The sequence below is a fragment of the Xenopus laevis genome, chromosome 3L (assembly GCF_017654675.1).
Source record: "Xenopus laevis strain J_2021 chromosome 3L, Xenopus_laevis_v10.1, whole genome shotgun sequence".
Lineage (NCBI taxonomy): Eukaryota > Metazoa > Chordata > Amphibia > Anura > Pipidae > Xenopus > Xenopus laevis.
Window position 1 is genome coordinate 92,019,493 of NC_054375.1, and position 18,345 is coordinate 92,037,837.

An 18,345-nucleotide genomic window follows, 5' to 3' on the forward strand; every position below is an offset into this window, starting at 1 on the left:
TCACCACAACTAGATCAGCCAGACACAGAGGCAGATCCCTCATTTCCTTTTCAGCTTCAAATGATTGACCCCAAGAGCAAACAACTATTGCTCAGCGAGGCAAAAATGTTATTGTTAATGTTAATTTGTATTATTTAACTTCCTATTTAGAACCTCTACTATTCATAGTCCAGTCTCTCATTCAAACCACTGCCTGGTTGCTAGTGTAAATATGACCCTAGCAGCCAGATAGCTGCTGAAATAGCAAACTGGACAGCTGCTAAACAACTGAAAACCCACAAAAAAAGACCAATTGCAAATATCTCAGAATGTCAATGTCTGTAGAATACTAAAACTTAATTTAAAGGTGAATTACCACTTTAATGCAGCTAGGAGAGGACACTATAATTAACAAGTGTACATGGTGCAGAATATAAACTACTTTCCTAATACCACTAAAGGTTAAATGGCAATAAACTAGATTTAATAACCTAAATGTCCTTGCAAATAGAATACAGCACTTCTTGACCTAATCATGTCAAATTGTTCTGTGCTAATGTATAGCCTTTAGGCTACTATAAAGGCCCACCTTATAACATTAGATTACATAGTAAGTCTGAATGAAAAAAAACACATTCAGATTTAAACTTTTAATTTTTAATACTACTTCAACTAACTAAAAAACACTTGAGAAGTGCTAACAATTAGCAAAAGATTAAAGTCCTCTCTTGCACTCATATAAGAGTTCCTGGGGCAATGAAATCATTGCTTGATAAGTCAAGCCACATAATTGTGTGCCAATGTTTTAGTTGAAATTTTGTTCACCTAATCCAAACATGCAGGTATAGTTTTACCAATTACAAAGCCAGAAAGTGCTCTTTGTATAGCAATTTACTATGCTTGGTATCACTTACATCCAGGGGATTATAATGTTTATATTAAGGACAGTGCATTTACAAAATAGAATTAACCTATTTGCAGGACACACATTGTTAATTTTAGTAACTGCAAAGCAGTAAGCTTGGTGCCTCAGTGGAACTATCAGAATTACACAGAGGACACACACTGTGTATAATGCAGAGCGCTGGGGACATCTCTGACTCTTGGTCAGCTTGTGAAGACGCTAAGCAAAAGATAAAAATTCAATCACCTTCTGCTGCTGAGGTGCCACAATTATCACTCATTTAAAAGCAGCGAGGCTAATGGAGTGTTTTATCATGGCAGACAGTGGCAGTGCTGTTCATTACTTAGTGTTTGCTGATTTGATGGCCCTTCCACTTCTCTCGTCTTATCTTCCCTCACTCACAATTGGATTTTGTATTACCAGAGCAGTCAGGTGTGACAAGTCATTTTCTTCTTCTCTTGTTTTTTAAAGGAATACAAACTGTCTGTTCCTTTTTTCAACGCTTACATTTAGGGATTAAAAATTCCATAATTCTCTTTTGAATGAATCAGAGTAGCTTTGTAAAGCTCTGTAAAGTACTGATGCCCAGATGATCAGTTCATTCTGAGTTGGCTGTTGTAAATTATAAAATGATTTTTTACCATTTTGAAACAACTAATTGTTTCCGAACCCACAGATCACTGATGCGATGTGAATACATTTCTATTTCACACTGGCTGTTTTTTAAGAAAGACCTTTTTCACTAGGTAAACAAAAGAGCCAGAGAATGTGTGTATATTTTTATTTGTACACAGAGTGGTGTATATGTTCAACGTATCAGTATATGCAAATAGTGGCCTTTTATATACATTAGGGAAGTACTATAAAAGAGCATAGTTGTTAGCACCCATAACAACCAGATTAGGTAAGGTAAATTAATGCATTATTCATTACATCAGCCACTGGCTGTTTGGTCAGGAAAAAAAGTACCAATTGGGGTTGATGTACCTGAAACCAAGTCTGTGTACAATTCTGGCTTGAAAAGAATGGTCTGTTTTGAATGGGTGGAAGCAGATGGGAATAGAACTTGCTGGCCATACGTGGGCAGAGAAAAGCTGGTGACGCAGCCCCTCCATGTCTGCAATTTATTGACCTGCATATGGGCCACTCAAGACTGCCTGCCCTACTGATATCTAGTCAAAAATATAAAGCCAGATATCTGTAGTGCAGATTTGAATATCCCTTAACTTAAGATCTTGTACTCTAACATATCCTAAAATGCACCAGGCCAATGATTAGATCTGCCTGATTTGAACCAGTGAGCAGGTGGCCAAATTGGAAAAAGATATGCTTTTTTTGGACTGAGTATGTATGGCCATTTTAAAATTCAGTGATATTTTGTTCACAGATTAAAAATGTTGTGGGCCAAGGAAGTCAGCAACAACTCAGAATTCTGGGATTCCTTAACGCCCTGAGGCGGTCTTTCTTATACAGCCCCCTCCCACATCCAGCACTTACCATTCCAATTGCTGAAGAGGGCTGGGCACATCACTATTGTTGAAATTGCAATTGCACTCTCTACACTAGCAGAGCTGAAATTCCAATTGAAAAATCTGAATTTTGGGCTCTTAAAGTTGCCATAACTGATCTTTTTCTGCCCCTGGTAACTTGCAGGTTGCTGCCGTCTGAGGCAAGTTTCTCAACTCACCTCATGGAAGCAGTGTCGGACTGGCCCACCGGGATACCAGGAAAACTTCTGGTGGGCCCCAGGGGTCAGTGGGCCTCTTGCTTTTAACCATTTGGCCTATTTCATGGTCATTCCCTATTTCTTTATGAGAACAAAGAGGCGTAATAATGTAAGAATATAGTATGTAGAGAAAAGGAGTGAGGAGAGGAGGTATAGTAGTTTGGAAAGTGGGCCCTCAGCCTAAGGTTTTCAGGTGGGCCCCTGGCATTCCAGTCCGACACTGCATGGAAGCAGCTCCCCTGAGTGTGCCATGTTTATCTGCATGTGTATGTATTTGGTTTCTCTGCACTAAAATTGCAGCCCAGCTCAATCCACTCTGAGTGAGGGGGTAAATGTTGGAGGAGCTGTGAGCCGACTTTGGCATGGCATCAGACAACAGCCACTAACATAGCTAGTATACATTATTAAAAAGGCAACTGGGAGACAGTTTCTTTATATATAAATCAAATCACAAAAAGCACACTATTTTATGCCAGCAAAATTGTTGTATTTTCTCTTGTACAGATATGAAATCTATTATCTAGAAATTCATTATTCAGAAAGATCTAAATATGGGAATGCCATTCAATGCAGTTCCATTTTTTTTATTTTTTTGGAATCATTCCTTTTTCTGTAATAAGAATTGTTGATGGCCAAGCAATCCTACAGGTTTTTGGGGTTTTTTTTTTTTTTTTTTGCTTTATGCTTTTCTGAATTTACATTTAGCACTGACACAAAGCCAAAGTCCAATTGAAGCTCTCCCAGAAGGTGAAGATGTCTTCGCAATTTTATTGAAACAATACTGTTACAAGAAACAGGGCAAAATGTGTCTGACAGCGTGCAACCCTTAAACCACAGACACACGTAGAGTTCTGTGTTCACAAAGAGTTTTAGATGAGTACTCACACGAAACACTTCTTATTCCACTGCACTTCTTAATAAGAGCAGATGCTTCCCAATAAATTAACATGCTTGAATAACATGAAGGAATAAGTTCCTATTGTGAGTAAAGTACATAAATACCTTGCCTTATGTACAGATTGAGCTTTAAATTAGTTATAAAACAATAATTAGAATATGCAAATTGTATACTGATTCTAAATTCATATAGATTCATATTAAAGGGGAACTATTGTGACAATGACAATTTTAAGCTTTATCATACTGAAATAAGAAACTTTCTAAATACAATTAATTCAAAATGTTGTAACAATTCTGAAATAATCAAGTTTATCTTCACTATTCCTCTCTCAGCATCTGTTTCTGTTCATTCTGCCTTCTTGCAGGAGTTGGGTGTCAGATATTCATTGACAGTTAGATCCAATATATCTTATAGGGGGCTTCTTTTGTCTAGAAGATGTATTAGAGCTCACTATTAAAACCACCAGACATCATGGGGCACAATTACTAAGCTTGAGTGATGGATTCGAAGTAAAAAACATCGAATTTCGAAGGTTTTTTTTGGGTACTTCGACCATCAAATAGGCTACTATGTCCTTCGACTACGACTTCGATTCGAACTAAAAATTGTTAGACTATTTGAGCATTCGATAGTCGAAGTACTGTCTCATTAAAAAAAACTGACTACCTACTTCGCCACTTTAAACCTACCGAGCTTCAATGTTAGCCTATGGGGACCTTCCCCATAAGGTTTCTAAGCTTTTTTTGATCGAAGGAAAATCCTTCGATTGATTGATTATAATCCTTCGAATCGTTCAATCCAAAGGATTTAATCGTTCGATCGAACGATTTTTCCTTCGATCGTAGTATTTGCGGTAAATCCTTCGACTTCGATATTCGAATTCAAAGGATTTTACTTTGAGGGTCTAATATCGAGGGTTTATTAACCCTCGATATTCGACCCTTAGTAAATGTACCCCCATGTCTCTCTACATGCAGGATTTGTGCAAAAGGCAGTTATTTTGTTAGATTTTGTTTGTACTTGAGTCAGTTGAGTGAGCTCTAATTCATCTGCTAGGAACGGAAGCCCCCCTGTAAGATGTATTGGATCTAACTGTCAATGAATATCTGACTCCCAACTCCTGCAGGAAGAGAGAATGAAGAGAAACTGCTGAAGCTTATATTACATTTTCGTGATAGTTCCCCTTTAAGTTATTGCTTCACAAATCATATACAGTCCTAAAATTGTTGGGTTGGTTCCATAGTGTTTATTTGTATATCCAAAAGGTCTCCTGTTTACAAAACTTAGTTAACCTATCAAAACGGGGGAATATTTTCAGTTACAATTGTAAACACTGTTTTTTTTAATGTTTCTCAAATGCGCAAGAATTTTTGTTCCTTGTCTTCCTATGTACAGCTCATCACAAGGACACACTAAAACATACACTACATTTAGGAGCTGAGTTATCAGTGTGTGAAATTAGAGATCCCCACAGTAAAATCCCCCAGCTTTCTAGTGATTTCTATGGCATTTATCAATGGATGCATGTTACCATTTGATAAATATGCCTCTTAGTGTCCTGAAATGATTAAACATAGACGGAACTGGAATTCCATGGGTAGTATAGCCTGTCCTAGGCCTAACCAGAGGGCAGGGCTTACAATTCCTACTATAGCATTTAAAGTACCATATAACCCTAAAACATTAACCTTATTTTTTCCTTTCAAAAACATTAGCTAGGGTCAAAACATTAGCCATATATTAGGTTTCCTAGATGTACATATCCCCAACATCTCATCTGATGTAATCAACCCCCACTGAGATGTGAGAAACCTTATTTCACCTTTCTGATTCTTCTTTGGTCACTCTTGCATTTAGTCTTGCTTTATTTTTTTGTCGGTGCAAGCATGTCCTTTATAAAGGAAACTAGGAACAGACAGAGGAAAAACTCCAGAACTGTGGATGGTAATGCATAGGATTCATTTGTGCAATGCCACTAACCAGTAGCACTATGGGTGCTGGCGTGTTTTTGGCATTCAAAATGCCTTTTGTTAGCCATGAGACGCCCAAATGACACCAGTGATAAAAATGAAAACGCTGGGAGAGATGCCTTTTATCACTTGAAAAAATGTACATTTGTTGGTGATGTGTTTTCATACATGGCAGATCATGGCACTTTCAATTGCTATTAACAGAAAGCTATTCATGTATATTAACAGGCCCTTTGTGCAATTGCCTTTAACATCAGGCATTGCTTTTGTGATTCTAAATTTAGTATACTATCAGCCAGCTAGCTATCACTATGTTCTAGTGTTTTTTTGTTTTTTTTGTTCGGGTATTGGCACATCATTCATTCGCCAAGTGACCAAGTTGAGAATGTTCCTCTGGTCAACTGAAATCACATTGTTCTCTCGTATATTACTGAAAATCCTTTTCTTTCCTGAGTACTATGATCATGGGAGAACAAAAAGCACTTCCACAGGAGTTATGCCCTCTCCAGGATGGCTTATTTCTTGTCTTAATTTATGCCTGCAAGCACAGACAACCCAACAGCACCACAGGCAGTTTTAACGAGACAATTCATTAAGCAGCCGGCACACACAGCCTGTAAAGAACATTAATTCAGTAAATGAAAAACTAATAGAGTGTTTAGCCAGCTCTTTATCACGCATGACAGTCTGAACTCTCTCCATCATCACTGTTTACTGAGCTGATGGTGGATGCTGCTTTTCGGAGCTCTTATCTAATAGAATCTGTAATACACATCTCCCTGCTGCTTGTCTGATTACATTTTAGGCACATGGTAGTAGTGTGTGCCCACTTCAATTAGTTGAACTTTACCAAAAGAAGGGTGCTAGGTACAAGGCTCATACAGGGCCACAACAATACTTAGTAGAGGTTTAGTAGATGTACCTCCTGCTGTCCTTAGTTTCCTTAGTTGCCACCAAGCAGTCAATCAGTTCCACTCAAGGACAGCCTTAACCAGCTCCAGAGAAGGCAATAAAGAACAAATAAAGTGATATAGTGCAGCATAATAACATATACAGCACTGTGTATAATACAAATCCAAAAGAGGGTTAAAGATTCCACTTTCTCATATATACGTTATAACCAAAGAGATCAAATCCACTGGTCTAGATATAGACCATACGCACTTTAGAAGCAAAGCTTTATTTCTGATATATAATACATTTGGTTAAAGATATCTGCAGCTAATAAAATAGATTTGCCCACATAATGTATTAATGTATGTGTTTTTCTAACATTTCCATGTATGATAATGATCATCTTTCAGCCCAGTTTAATGTTTTGGCCAGTCATTTTTGGAGCAATGTTACCAAAAGTTGATCATCCACAGCAAACACAGACAACTACACAGTAAGGCCAACAACATTAAGGCAAAGCAGCCATATGGTCCAGTACTAATAACACAACTGCAGAAAGGATGTCTGCATTTGATACTCTGCATTTGCCATAACTTTGTCTCCTGGGGAATTTTCCCAGGGAAGTTATGCCTTAAATCACCTACAGATATTAAAGTTTCAATAAATATGCAAAAATATACTCTGTGTTTTCACACTTTTAGTAAGGCCCATAAAACTGTAAGCTGTAATTCTTTCATACAGTTTAGTAGAGTAAAGTAAAAGAAAGAAATTATACATTTGCTTAAATATTTATTTTAGACAATACAAAGTGGAGCTAGAACACTACCGTATATTTATTCTATAGAATGCTTTACCATACCTGAGTAAACGCTCTAGATGCTCTCTCTGTTTGTTAAGGATAGCAGCTGCCATCATAACAAGTTTAATCTACCCATATCTTATCCAACTTATTTAATGTTGCTAATGACTTTCAAATGTTCATCCTTGACCAAAATGTCCTTTATGTGACAAGCTAATCTATAAGGGTAATGTCAGGCATAGCATTTTATTGCCCACTAGAGATCCCTCTGCCCCAGACAACAAAGCATCTGAAAATATCTTTTAATAAAGAAGAATTGTGATTACTACACTTTACATACAGCGATCAACTTAATCATAAAATAATGCTTTCTTCCACATTTTCCTGCAGTTATGCTACATATAAAGTTTTTTTTACATGTGTCAATAACCATTCTTTTGAATTACCAAGCATTTTTGCACATTTCTTTTTTTACCCCTCCTGGGCAACAGAGCATTATGCCTGACAGTGCTCTCATTTCAATATAGACAGGCTGCAGTTATAAAAAATTATAAAATACATTTATTGAGGGTTGCAAAATATATATTCCCCTCAGTGTTGTTTCTAAGGCCTGAACACAAAACTTCTCAATTTAATTGATTGTATTTAAAAAAAAAAGGCCTAATAAATTGCAGCATTGTTTTTTTTTTAATCTTTTTTTGAATGCCTGCCTTTATATGTAGTCTGCCTGTGAGTTCTTATTTTATTTGAGTTTATTCTTTTCTAACAAACCTAATTATTATTTAAACACAATGAATTATGAATCACAGCATACTAGAAATCTTGAAATGGTTCTGGGTAAAGTTTGCCTCAAACACATCTCTAATTAAAAACAAACATTTACTGCCTATCCTGACAGTAGTTTACACATTATGCTGAATTCATCTTGATGCTCATGCAAAGCAAAAGTTGCCTTGATCCCTATAGCCTGTGGCCTATAGCTTCCTGAGGGCTAAATGATTCTTTAATTCACGAACTACCAGTGATAACTGTTCATCACTGTGGCAGCTGGAAATACATGTTGTTTATAGCCACCATTATACTGTATGTAGGGTTTTGTGTTGGGTTATTTGCATACATTAGATGTCTGTGCATAGTAATGGTTGTGCCTTGACTATGGTCTCTTGAATTCTTCCAGTAACGAGGATTCAATAAATAATCTCTTATTTTCCTTATAGTGACAGAAAATCTTTGGAAGGGATACTTATCCAGCAATTTTCCATATTCTGCAACTCCCAGCACCTACTTCTTCAGCTCTGATTACCGTTTTTATAAGGGTTAAACATTTAGCAGGGTATTGCCCTCCTTACAATGAGCATAGTATCTAGACATTCACATACATTTATATTGAACCTTTGACTACAGCACATTCCTAGATATGAATATCGAGTTCTGAGCTTATATTCAAGTGTGCCAGTCAGAATATGCCACATTAACATGTATACAATGAGTTGAAAATGGTAATTTCTAACTTTGCTGGAATTGTATAAATATATGTCTTGAAGGGGAAATATAATGAAAATGTAATATAAGCTTCATCTAATGGAAATAAGAAACATTCTAAATATAATTGGTAAAAATGTTATATTGTGTCAGAAGTTACTCTTTACTATCCCCCTCTCAGCAATCTGTCTCTCTTCATTCTCTCTACATGCAGAAGTCTGGGTCAGATTTTAATTGACAGGTAGGTCTAATACATCTGTTATGGGACTCCCATTCCTAGCAGATGTATAAGAGCTCACTCAAATAACCGATTCTTGCACAAACAAAATCTAACAAAATAAATGACTCCAGGCATAAATCCTACATGTAAAGAGACAGGATTTCAGTCAGAGTTGTTTATTTGAATCAGTGAACTCTAATACATCTTTTTTATTTTGACTTTTAACATTAACAAGAAAGGAGAGATAAGAAAAAAAGAAAGAGGATAGAGCACTGCAGGGGAGCTAAACATTTTACGGCAACAGTATACAGTCATATTTGTCACCCTTGGGGCTGTTCGTGGGTAGTGATCCAAGGGCCCCATATTGCCTCAAAATTTTTAGGACAACCTCTGGTGTTGTACAGTAGGTGAATTTTTCTTTTGAGAAGGTGTTGTCAACCATTTTAAAATTTATTTTGCATTTCCACATTAACAAGAAGGGTAATATAAGAAAAAAGAGAAGGGATAGAGCAGTGCAGGGGAGCTAGACATTACAGTTACAGCATACAGTCATATTGGTCATCCTTGGGGCTGTTCGTGGAGAGCCCCACATTGCCTTAACATTTTAAGCACAACCTCTGGTGATGTAGGTGAATTTTTGGTTGGAGAGGGTGTTGTCGACCAAATTTCTCCAATAGGTCCCAGAACACATGAAGATATGTCCCAACATACATCAGAGGCCTTTGGATACAGCATAGCCAACCTGTGTCAGATACACCTGGTTTAATATATGTATCTGTCTCTGACTGATATAGTTAGGTCTGTTTCAGTATATCACCCCCCCATGTATCCTTTCAGGTATGTCTCTGAACCACTTATCTTGTGCCCTGGCAAGTGGGTCCAAGCAAGCCCTCCACAAGATAGTGTAGACCAGGATAGTGATTCGGTAAGATTTTCCCTGCATAGGCATTTTTGTAGAGTAAACTTAGCTAAGATGATTGGTCTGGATGGGAATTGGGAGTTGAAAGCGTGCCTGAGCTCCAAATATCTAAAAACATGGCCTGTGGGAGGTTGTGACTTTCCCTGATGGCTTGGAATTGTTTGATATCTCCATGTTCTACTATATCCCGCAGCAGTTTGACATCTTGTGATGCCTATAAGGCTATGTCTGGGAGTGAAGTGAATTGTGGTAGGGAGTTGTTTTCTCAAAGTGACCAGGTCTGTTGTAGCCCTTTGACCCACTTGAGGGCTTTTCTAAATGCTTGGATCACAGTTAGTATAGGTAGTATAGGTGTGGTTACTGTGTAGAATGAGGAGGGACCCCAATAGTGTAAATTGGCAAGTGCCTCTAGGGACCCCAGCACATTGGCCTCTAACATCGTGTAACTGGGGAACCAGCCAGCCATATGTCAATTAGCTGGCCAGAAAATATAGTCTGATGTTGGATAGTTCCAGTCCCCCCCCAGTAACAGGGATCTGCAATATCTTAAAGCTTAGCTGTGGGTGTTCCCCTGCCCACAGGGATGTCTCTGTTAGGGTGTCAATATGGTAAAACCACTGTGAGCGGGGTGCAGCGGGAGAATTGTGCAGGGCATATAAGAATTTCGGGAGAAACACCATTTTGAACAAGTTGATTATGCTGTTGAGGGAGAGGTGCAGCTGTAGCCGAGTATCAGTTTTAATGGACAGGGATCTAGCTATCGGGGTTATATTTGCTTCCTCAAATTTCTTGCAGTCTCTGTGAGTGACTATCCCAAAGTATTTAAATGAGTGTACCACCTTAAGGCCTATTAGGAGAGGGTGACCCAAAGGAAATGTGGGTGAATTAGGAAGATAACTGAATTCGACTGCTTAATGCAGAGGCCTAAGTAGTTGCCAAATTCGGTTATCTGGGCCATACCCGATTTTAGGTCATCTCCCGGGTTATCTAGATACAAGAGCATATCGTCTGCATACAAGCCTAGTTCCACAGCCGAGACATATGGGCTCAGAGAGAATACCGTTTACCAAGATTCTTGACTCTGGGCTGTGGTATTATTCTCGCACCCTGGCAAAAAAGGACCCCAAATCAAAAAAGCATTAGGACTTCTTATAGATAGGGCCATGAGACTGTATTGAATGCTTTGGCTGTAAGGGACACAATTCCCTTCTTTTATCCTTCTGCCCTTGTTATTGTGTTCTAGCGCTAGGTTGTTGAACAATCTTCTGATGTTTATGTATGTGGCATTGTGAGGCATGATCCAAGTGGACCACTCCTTGTACCGCAAGTTTGTCTATTGGCCAGCATCTTTGCAAAGATTTTAATGGCACAGTTCAATAGGGATATGGGGCAGTATGAGTCACAGCTGTCAGGGGGTTTACCCTCTTTGGGGATCAGCATGACATGGGCCATATAACAGGATTAAGGAAGCGAGTTTGTGTTGGAAGCATTGCTAAAGAGTTGGCAGAGTTTAGAGTTGGAGAACTTGGAAGTGGGCCCTATACCACTAACCCGACAGGCCATCTGGACCGGGGCGCACCCAGGTGGCATATCTGCAATAGCTTTGCTTGTCTCTTTCTCATTGATGTTGGAGTCCAAATGTACTTTATGTGTGGGTATAGTGGGGAAAATCTATTGAGCCTAAGTAGTGGAGGTGTTCTTTGGGGAGAGGAGGGAGCGCTGCATAGGTGTAATGGAAGTATTGCCAAAAGCAGTCAACCTGTCGCTCAGTTCCTGTAATGGGGTCCCGTTATCTTCCCTCACGCTCGCTATCACCATGTGCGGTATAATTTTTGGCCAGCAATGCAAATAGTTTACCATTTTTATCCCCTTTGTCGAACCAAGCTGCCCGCTGGGAGAAATGTTCTGTGTACAGAAGGGCAAGGTCCCTGTGTGCCTTGGCCGTTTCACTCTTTATGATCTCTGTTTGGTCTGTGGCCAGTTTTTGCTTGTATTTGCCTCCCAATAGTGATCTAGTTGAGGTGCAAAGATATCCACTGGGGGGGGAGTCTCCATAGGGATGATGACCTTTTTTTGTACCCCCCTCCACATGAAGATACATTTATCCCGAAACAAACTTTCTCAATTAAAACATGGTAGGCTCTAAACAAGGTTCAGCTCCAACTAAAATAGAGTTGGGATGTGACTTTTTTTTCTCGCTTGTGCTATTAGCCGGCCTGGAAGTGGAAGACCCTTTCCCAGGGTGCATTTGTGGTGCAGTTGTAGTGCCCCCCACCTCCACTAGTCTGGGGGGAGATGGCCCTCCTTTGCAATATCAGGTAAAGTGGGGTTGTAACTTGGCATGTAAGCCTTTTGTTATTGGGTGTGTGGCTGAGTGGCCAAATTCCAGGGGTCTGCTATACTGTGGTGGGTGGTTGTGTGGTAGCACAAGTTCTGTGAGAACTGAGTGTGGTGGGGTAGCCTGTATGATGGTTATGAGACCGTTTCCAACTCATATGGTCTCAGCCCATATGAGACATGGAAGGTTTGTGGTAAACTGTGGTATCCAGGTTAAAGGGCCCTCTGCAAGGGTGTTGTGAAGGGCAGTATTAGAAGTGTTTGTGGACGTGTGTGATAGTAGAGTACGCAAGGTCTCCGAGGGCTGCTGTTACCCCTAGGTCTGCTTTCAATCCAGTCGGACACATCCCCTGGGCAGTCAAAGAACAGTGACTACCATCCATAAAAAAAGCATGCAGGAAAAAACATGGAATATTTCAGGCCTAAGTCGTGCAGTTTCCTCTTGATTGAGATTCCTTTTTTTATACCGCAGCTTTGTAATTCGGGTACAGGGAGATTTTTTGAGTAGTGCACCCTTTATTCCTTGCCTTCCTTAGCGCCGCATCACAGTCCCTAAAATTTAACAGCTTGATTAGGAAAGGCCAGGGAGGAGCACCTGGTGGGCTGCCTGGTCGGGAAGAAGTATGCCCTTTCCATTACGAATTGCAGGGAGAAGGTCTCAGGGCCTAGGAGCTCTTTGAGCAGAGATTCTGAAAATGTCTCTGAGGAGGTGCCCTCACGACCCGGACGTTTGAGTGCCTCTGCCTGTTTTTCCATATCCTCTAGCCGATCTGTAGTGGCTTTCAGTTGATGATGCAGCTGGCAAATTTATTCCGGTAAGGTAGCTGCGTGGTTTTCCTTAGCAACTTTATTAATTCAGAATAAGTACAGAATGTTGAATTGATTAGATATAGAAAGTTTCTTATTTAAAGTGGACCTGTCACCCAGACATAAAAAACTATGTAATAAAAGTCCTTTTTAAATTAAACTTGAAATCCAAATTCTTTTTTTTTTTTTTTTATTAAAGCATTCATAGCTGTTGTAAACTCATTTAAAAATCTGACAATCAAATATTGTCTGCGCCTCCTCTATGCCTTAGGCATGGAGGCGGGGCAAGCAATTACTTTCACTTTCCATTCAGCACTTCCTAGATGTCACTGCTCTCCCCACATTCCCCCAGTTCTCTTCACCATTTAATTGTATAGCCAGTACACAGTACAGTACCCCCATTCCGATGCACAAACAAGATTCTGAGATGATGCAAGGCTTGCCTTAATAACAGTGTCAACAAAATGGCTCCTGCCTGCTTGCTATAATTATGAATTCCCAGACTGATGGAATCCAGATTCATATAATTTATACAGTGTAATTAAAGTTCATTTTGCTTGACTAAAATAATAAAATAGGATTTGGAATAATTTTTTGGGGTGATGGGGCCCCTTTAAGTGAGATGAAGCTTATATTACATTTTCATTTTTGTGGTACTTCCCCTGTACGGAAGTGCTTGGGATCAGCAATCTCTTGTATTGATAGGCCACACAATTGTGTGTAACAAATTTTCTCTTGGGAAATATTTTTGGTCCCAGCTTTTGTTTATACTTTAGAATGAAGATAAAAACGTTTACATCTACCACATTTGCCTGATAATTGCTCCTTTATGTGCTCTCTCTAACGCTTTTGCAGTATTACAGTTATGGACACCCTGGGGTTTGTGCATCAAAATTCATTACATATTATCGCTAACTGCACCAAAAAGCAAGCTGAGTTAGATGTCCACCATCTGGGGTGATAAATGTTCCACTTTGCATCCATAATGATACATATACACAGTGTATCTGTCTTGTAGTCATTTTGAGTCTAAGAACGCTACTTTGATCAAGCATGTGCCTTTCCATGACTTACAGTTACTAAGAATTTACCATCTAATACAGAGAATGGCATGTAATTTGAAATATGGTCCATGTGAGCTACCATTCTTCAACCCCTAGTTCGCTTTGTGACCTAAAATAAGACTTTTTTTAACCAAGAAACATTAGATTCCACAGTTACTGTATATAAAGTAGTTGTCAAGAGTTGCTGGAGCTTCTTGATGTAACTTTCAAGTTAGTGCCATTGTATGCTTCTGGCCCATTTGAGATACATTTATGGGCTGATAAAGTATTGCATAACAGCTTTATGACTTTGCAGCACAGTACCAATCCCCTTTTTTATTTCTGTGTCTAGTGGAGAGAGACATTATGACTTATCTTTGCAGTCTAAGTAACAATTAGCCCCTGCTTTTTCAGCCCTATCCCTAAATCTGTTGTATGGGTCCACTTTGCATTTCTTGTTCAGTCCTGTTTCATGCAAAATACAAATGGCTCTTGATTACAGTTCCCTAACATGGGATTTGCTGAGGAAACCATTTTAATTAGTGCAGCAATATTGGATGATATATTTGTTAATAATTAAAATGGCTCATGAAAAACAAGTTCGAATACCACATCCCCCAGCCTCCTGCCTTGCATAGCCGATGTTCCATAATAAAAGATCCCAGACATTCTTCTATCAGTTCTGCAATTTTTCTGCTTTAAGTTTTATTTATAATTAAATGAAAGGTTTATTTGAGTGACAATATTTCGTATATTACAGCGTTACTGACCATTAATTAGTAGCATCAACCTGACAAATTCTGAAAATAGTTCATTAAATAATGTTATATTATTTCTCTACTTTCTTTCTTTGAGTTTGGTGCTAAAGCAGTTCATTCTCTTTTTGCTCTCTTATGCCTAAAATAAAAGCATGACGTATAAATATGATTATTTATATTAGCGGTTCTCAACCTGTGGGTCGGACCCCTTTAACAGGGGTCGTCTAAGACCATCTGCAGTGCAGCAGCAGCAAAATAGATTCCCTGTAGATTCCCTTTAACCTAACGCGACTGGGCTCTGGGCTGCGTTACATTACGTGCGTGACATCACGTGACTAAACCCCCAGCACTGGTTCCTTTGAGCGGGCTGCTGGCTGCAAACATAGAGTAGGGAACGGTCAGGCATAGCTGTGTTCAGTGAGCTTTCTGGCTGATAATTTCATCACAGCACTGATACACCTCCATTTGAGAGTCTACCACAGCATCATCAGAGTCTACTGCCACAGCATCATCAGATACTGAAATTGACTTAATCTGTCTCTAGCTTTTGAATTTTTAAACAGAAATGAACCTGGACTGCCTGTTTGTTTTTATATAAAATAGTTTTTTAAAAGTTAAAAAAAAAAAAAGAAAATATGTTTCAGTGTCCCCTGTGTTACTGTTAGTAGGGTGGGGATAAGTGGACAAAAAGTTTTTACAGCAGGCTTGTCCAACATATTGCTCAATATTATTTAAAGTATATTTGACCTTTTAAAGTAAGTTTCACTCATAGTTTCACGCATACTGTCACAAAATGTAGCAATGTAGTTTACTGTTGTTATATTAAGACTGTTACCCATGCTACACCATGCTTAAGACAAAATTTCATTTATTTGTAATTAGAAATAAATATTTCACAATATATAATAACATATGGTTCAGTCATATTGGCCCTCGTTGGGAGGCCTGTCCTCACCCCCAAGAACTGTTGTTTGGAATGACGTTACTTAAGGATTGTAGTTAATTTTCTGAATACAGAAATGTTTATTGTTCATAGAGATCTGGGGCAAATTCATATTCACTGCCCTACATATTCCTGAAAGCTAAACTTGATTAGAGAGAAATATAGGGTACTCAAATGGTAATATAAGAAAATTAGGTTTAGAGTGTTATAGGAAGACGGACCTTCATACATAACCGCTCAAACAAGCTTTTTGCTTTTTTTGTAGAAGTTAATCTGTCACCACTTTGTCTGCCAGACTATGGTGGCAGTCAAAATGCCTGGTGTGTCATTAGCCTAAACACTTTTTACCTGGCCTTTCTTTCCTCAAAGCAATCAAACTACTGATTGGGTGATACGAGTTACAAGACCTTGAGCAAAGTTCTTCCTTTAAAGATTTTTGAAAAGCATACAGTTTCAAACAATGTCTAGAAATGCCTTTTCTTTTGTTCCCTTATAGCAATGTCCCCTGGCTCAGACAGCATTGTGAGTGTGGATATCCCAGTTCTTTCTGAACTGATCTTACAAACTTTAAGTGAGCTGGCGAAGTCATTCCAGGACATGTCGGACCGCTGCCTTCTGGTCTTACACTTGGAAGTCAGGTTGGTTTCTTTCATTAATATCATACACAGCGGTTAGAAGAAAATAGTTAAGATAAAGAGTTTAGAAATGTAGCATAGCAGCAAGCAAAGGTGAATACTCTTGAATGAAAGGTACCCAATATAATGAAGATTCTTAAAACTTTAAAAACACGTTATTATGGGTGGTATTACATTTTGATTGCCATGGTAATCAGCACCTAAAAAACACTGTCAAAATACTTGAAATTGTCTCTTGTCACTTCCATTGCATTTAGTAGAAATGACATAATAGCGCTAAAACTCACCTGAAAAGTGTTCATGGGGGGTTGAACAGCATGTAAGGAGCCTTAATGTACTGTGCCAGGCTGAGAGGCATTTGACATTTCCTTTGCAACCTTTAGGGTCAAGCTTTTAGAAGAAAGTTTTCTTTCTTGCCTCTAGAAATTACCAAAGGAAGCACAAGGTACAGTGAAAACATCAATCACAAGCAATATTTTTCAGGTGATCTTTGAGAAACTCTGTGAGAGTGAATTAAAATCTGTCAAAGTGACATGGTTGGGGTTGTGGGAAATGTGACCTCCAGTACTAAGTCCATAAAAGCTTCTCCAAACTGAATTTTGCTTAGCCACAGAGAATAATATAACCACAAAACACTTTTATGAAAACACTTTTTTTATAATCAAAATACTGAGTTGTTGAACTGATGTAATACATTTACAGAACATGAAAAATTAAGAACATTGTCGATCATGTACGGTTAAATAACAAAATATTCTGTCCCTTTTACTACAGAGTTCATTGCTTTCATTATCTCATCCCCTTGGCCAAGCAAGGAAATTATGCCATTGTTGCCAATGTGGAAAGCATGGACTATGACCCCCTGATAGTTCGTCTCAACAAGGACATTAGTGGCATTGAAGAGGCAATGGGCGCCAGTCTTCAGCAGCACAAGTTTCAATACATCTTTGAAGGTAATAATGCTCACTGTAATTGAAAGGCTGGGAGCTTTTACTCATAAAAGAGGGAATGTTCGCAAGCGTTATATTAAATATGGCATTTTTGCAAATGTTTAGCACTACTCACAATATAAAGTCATTTGCTGCTGAATATTACATTGCGCATTATCGCTAAGTAATGGTTAACGTTAACACCTGGAGGTTCGTTAAATATTTTGATGCAAAAAAAAAACACTTTGCACTTGTGAAATTTAATTACATACGCTGCAAATGTACACAAAAACCATTTGGTTGCAAACTTTGCGATGAAGTCGCCATCTGGTTGTAACAACAACCGATGAAGTCGCCATCTGGTTGTAACAACGGGCTCCTGCATGTTCTATCCCCTGCTTAGGCCAGCTCCTATGGATCTGCCCGCACCCTTCGTGGGGAAATGGGAAAGCATGTTTGTAGGGTAACCGGTTACCCTGTACCAATATCTCTATATGTATATATATATATATATATATATATATATATGCTCCACCAGAGCCTTTCTCAACCAGAAAGGCTCTGGTTGAGAAAGCCGAAACATCAGTCCATAGCTCTTCAATAAATAATTTTTTGTTTATGTTATGTATAACTTATGCACTGATTGCGTACCCAGGCATATTTATTTCTTTTTTCGTGAGTGCTGGCATCCCTCGGGTTTTTTATATATATATATATATATATATATATATATATATATATATATATATATATATATATATATATATATATATATATATATACACTTCAAAGAAAGTCCAGCAACATCAGGATATTAGTGCATCAAAACAAAAGTGGACCGAAACGTTCCGTCGGCTATTCATGCACAATGTGAATATACTTTTCGATTTTTGATGCACTAATATCCCAGTGTTGCTGGTATTTTTTGAAGTATTTGAACTGTCACCCGGGGCAAATTATATAAGTATAAGCAGGGTGCTACCCCTGTGAAGATATATATATTTATATATATATTTATATATATATATATATATATATATATATATATATATATATATATATATATATATATATATATATATATATAGTGGTGCTAGTG

At 38.4% G+C, this 18,345-nt stretch overlaps 1 protein-coding gene across 1 annotated transcript in view; it reads left to right on the top strand.

Annotated features, from left to right (window-relative positions):
* exoc4.L (exocyst complex component 4 L homeolog) overlaps positions 1 to 18,345 on the top strand; it is a 240,322-nt gene that overhangs the window by 193,457 nt on the left and 28,520 nt on the right. The window contains exons 15-16 of the mRNA XM_018252779.2: positions 16,179 to 16,320; positions 17,092 to 17,270. Coding sequence (XP_018108268.1) covers positions 16,179 to 16,320; positions 17,092 to 17,270 — 321 coding nt within the window. The remainder of the gene's footprint in view (positions 1 to 16,178; positions 16,321 to 17,091; positions 17,271 to 18,345) is intronic.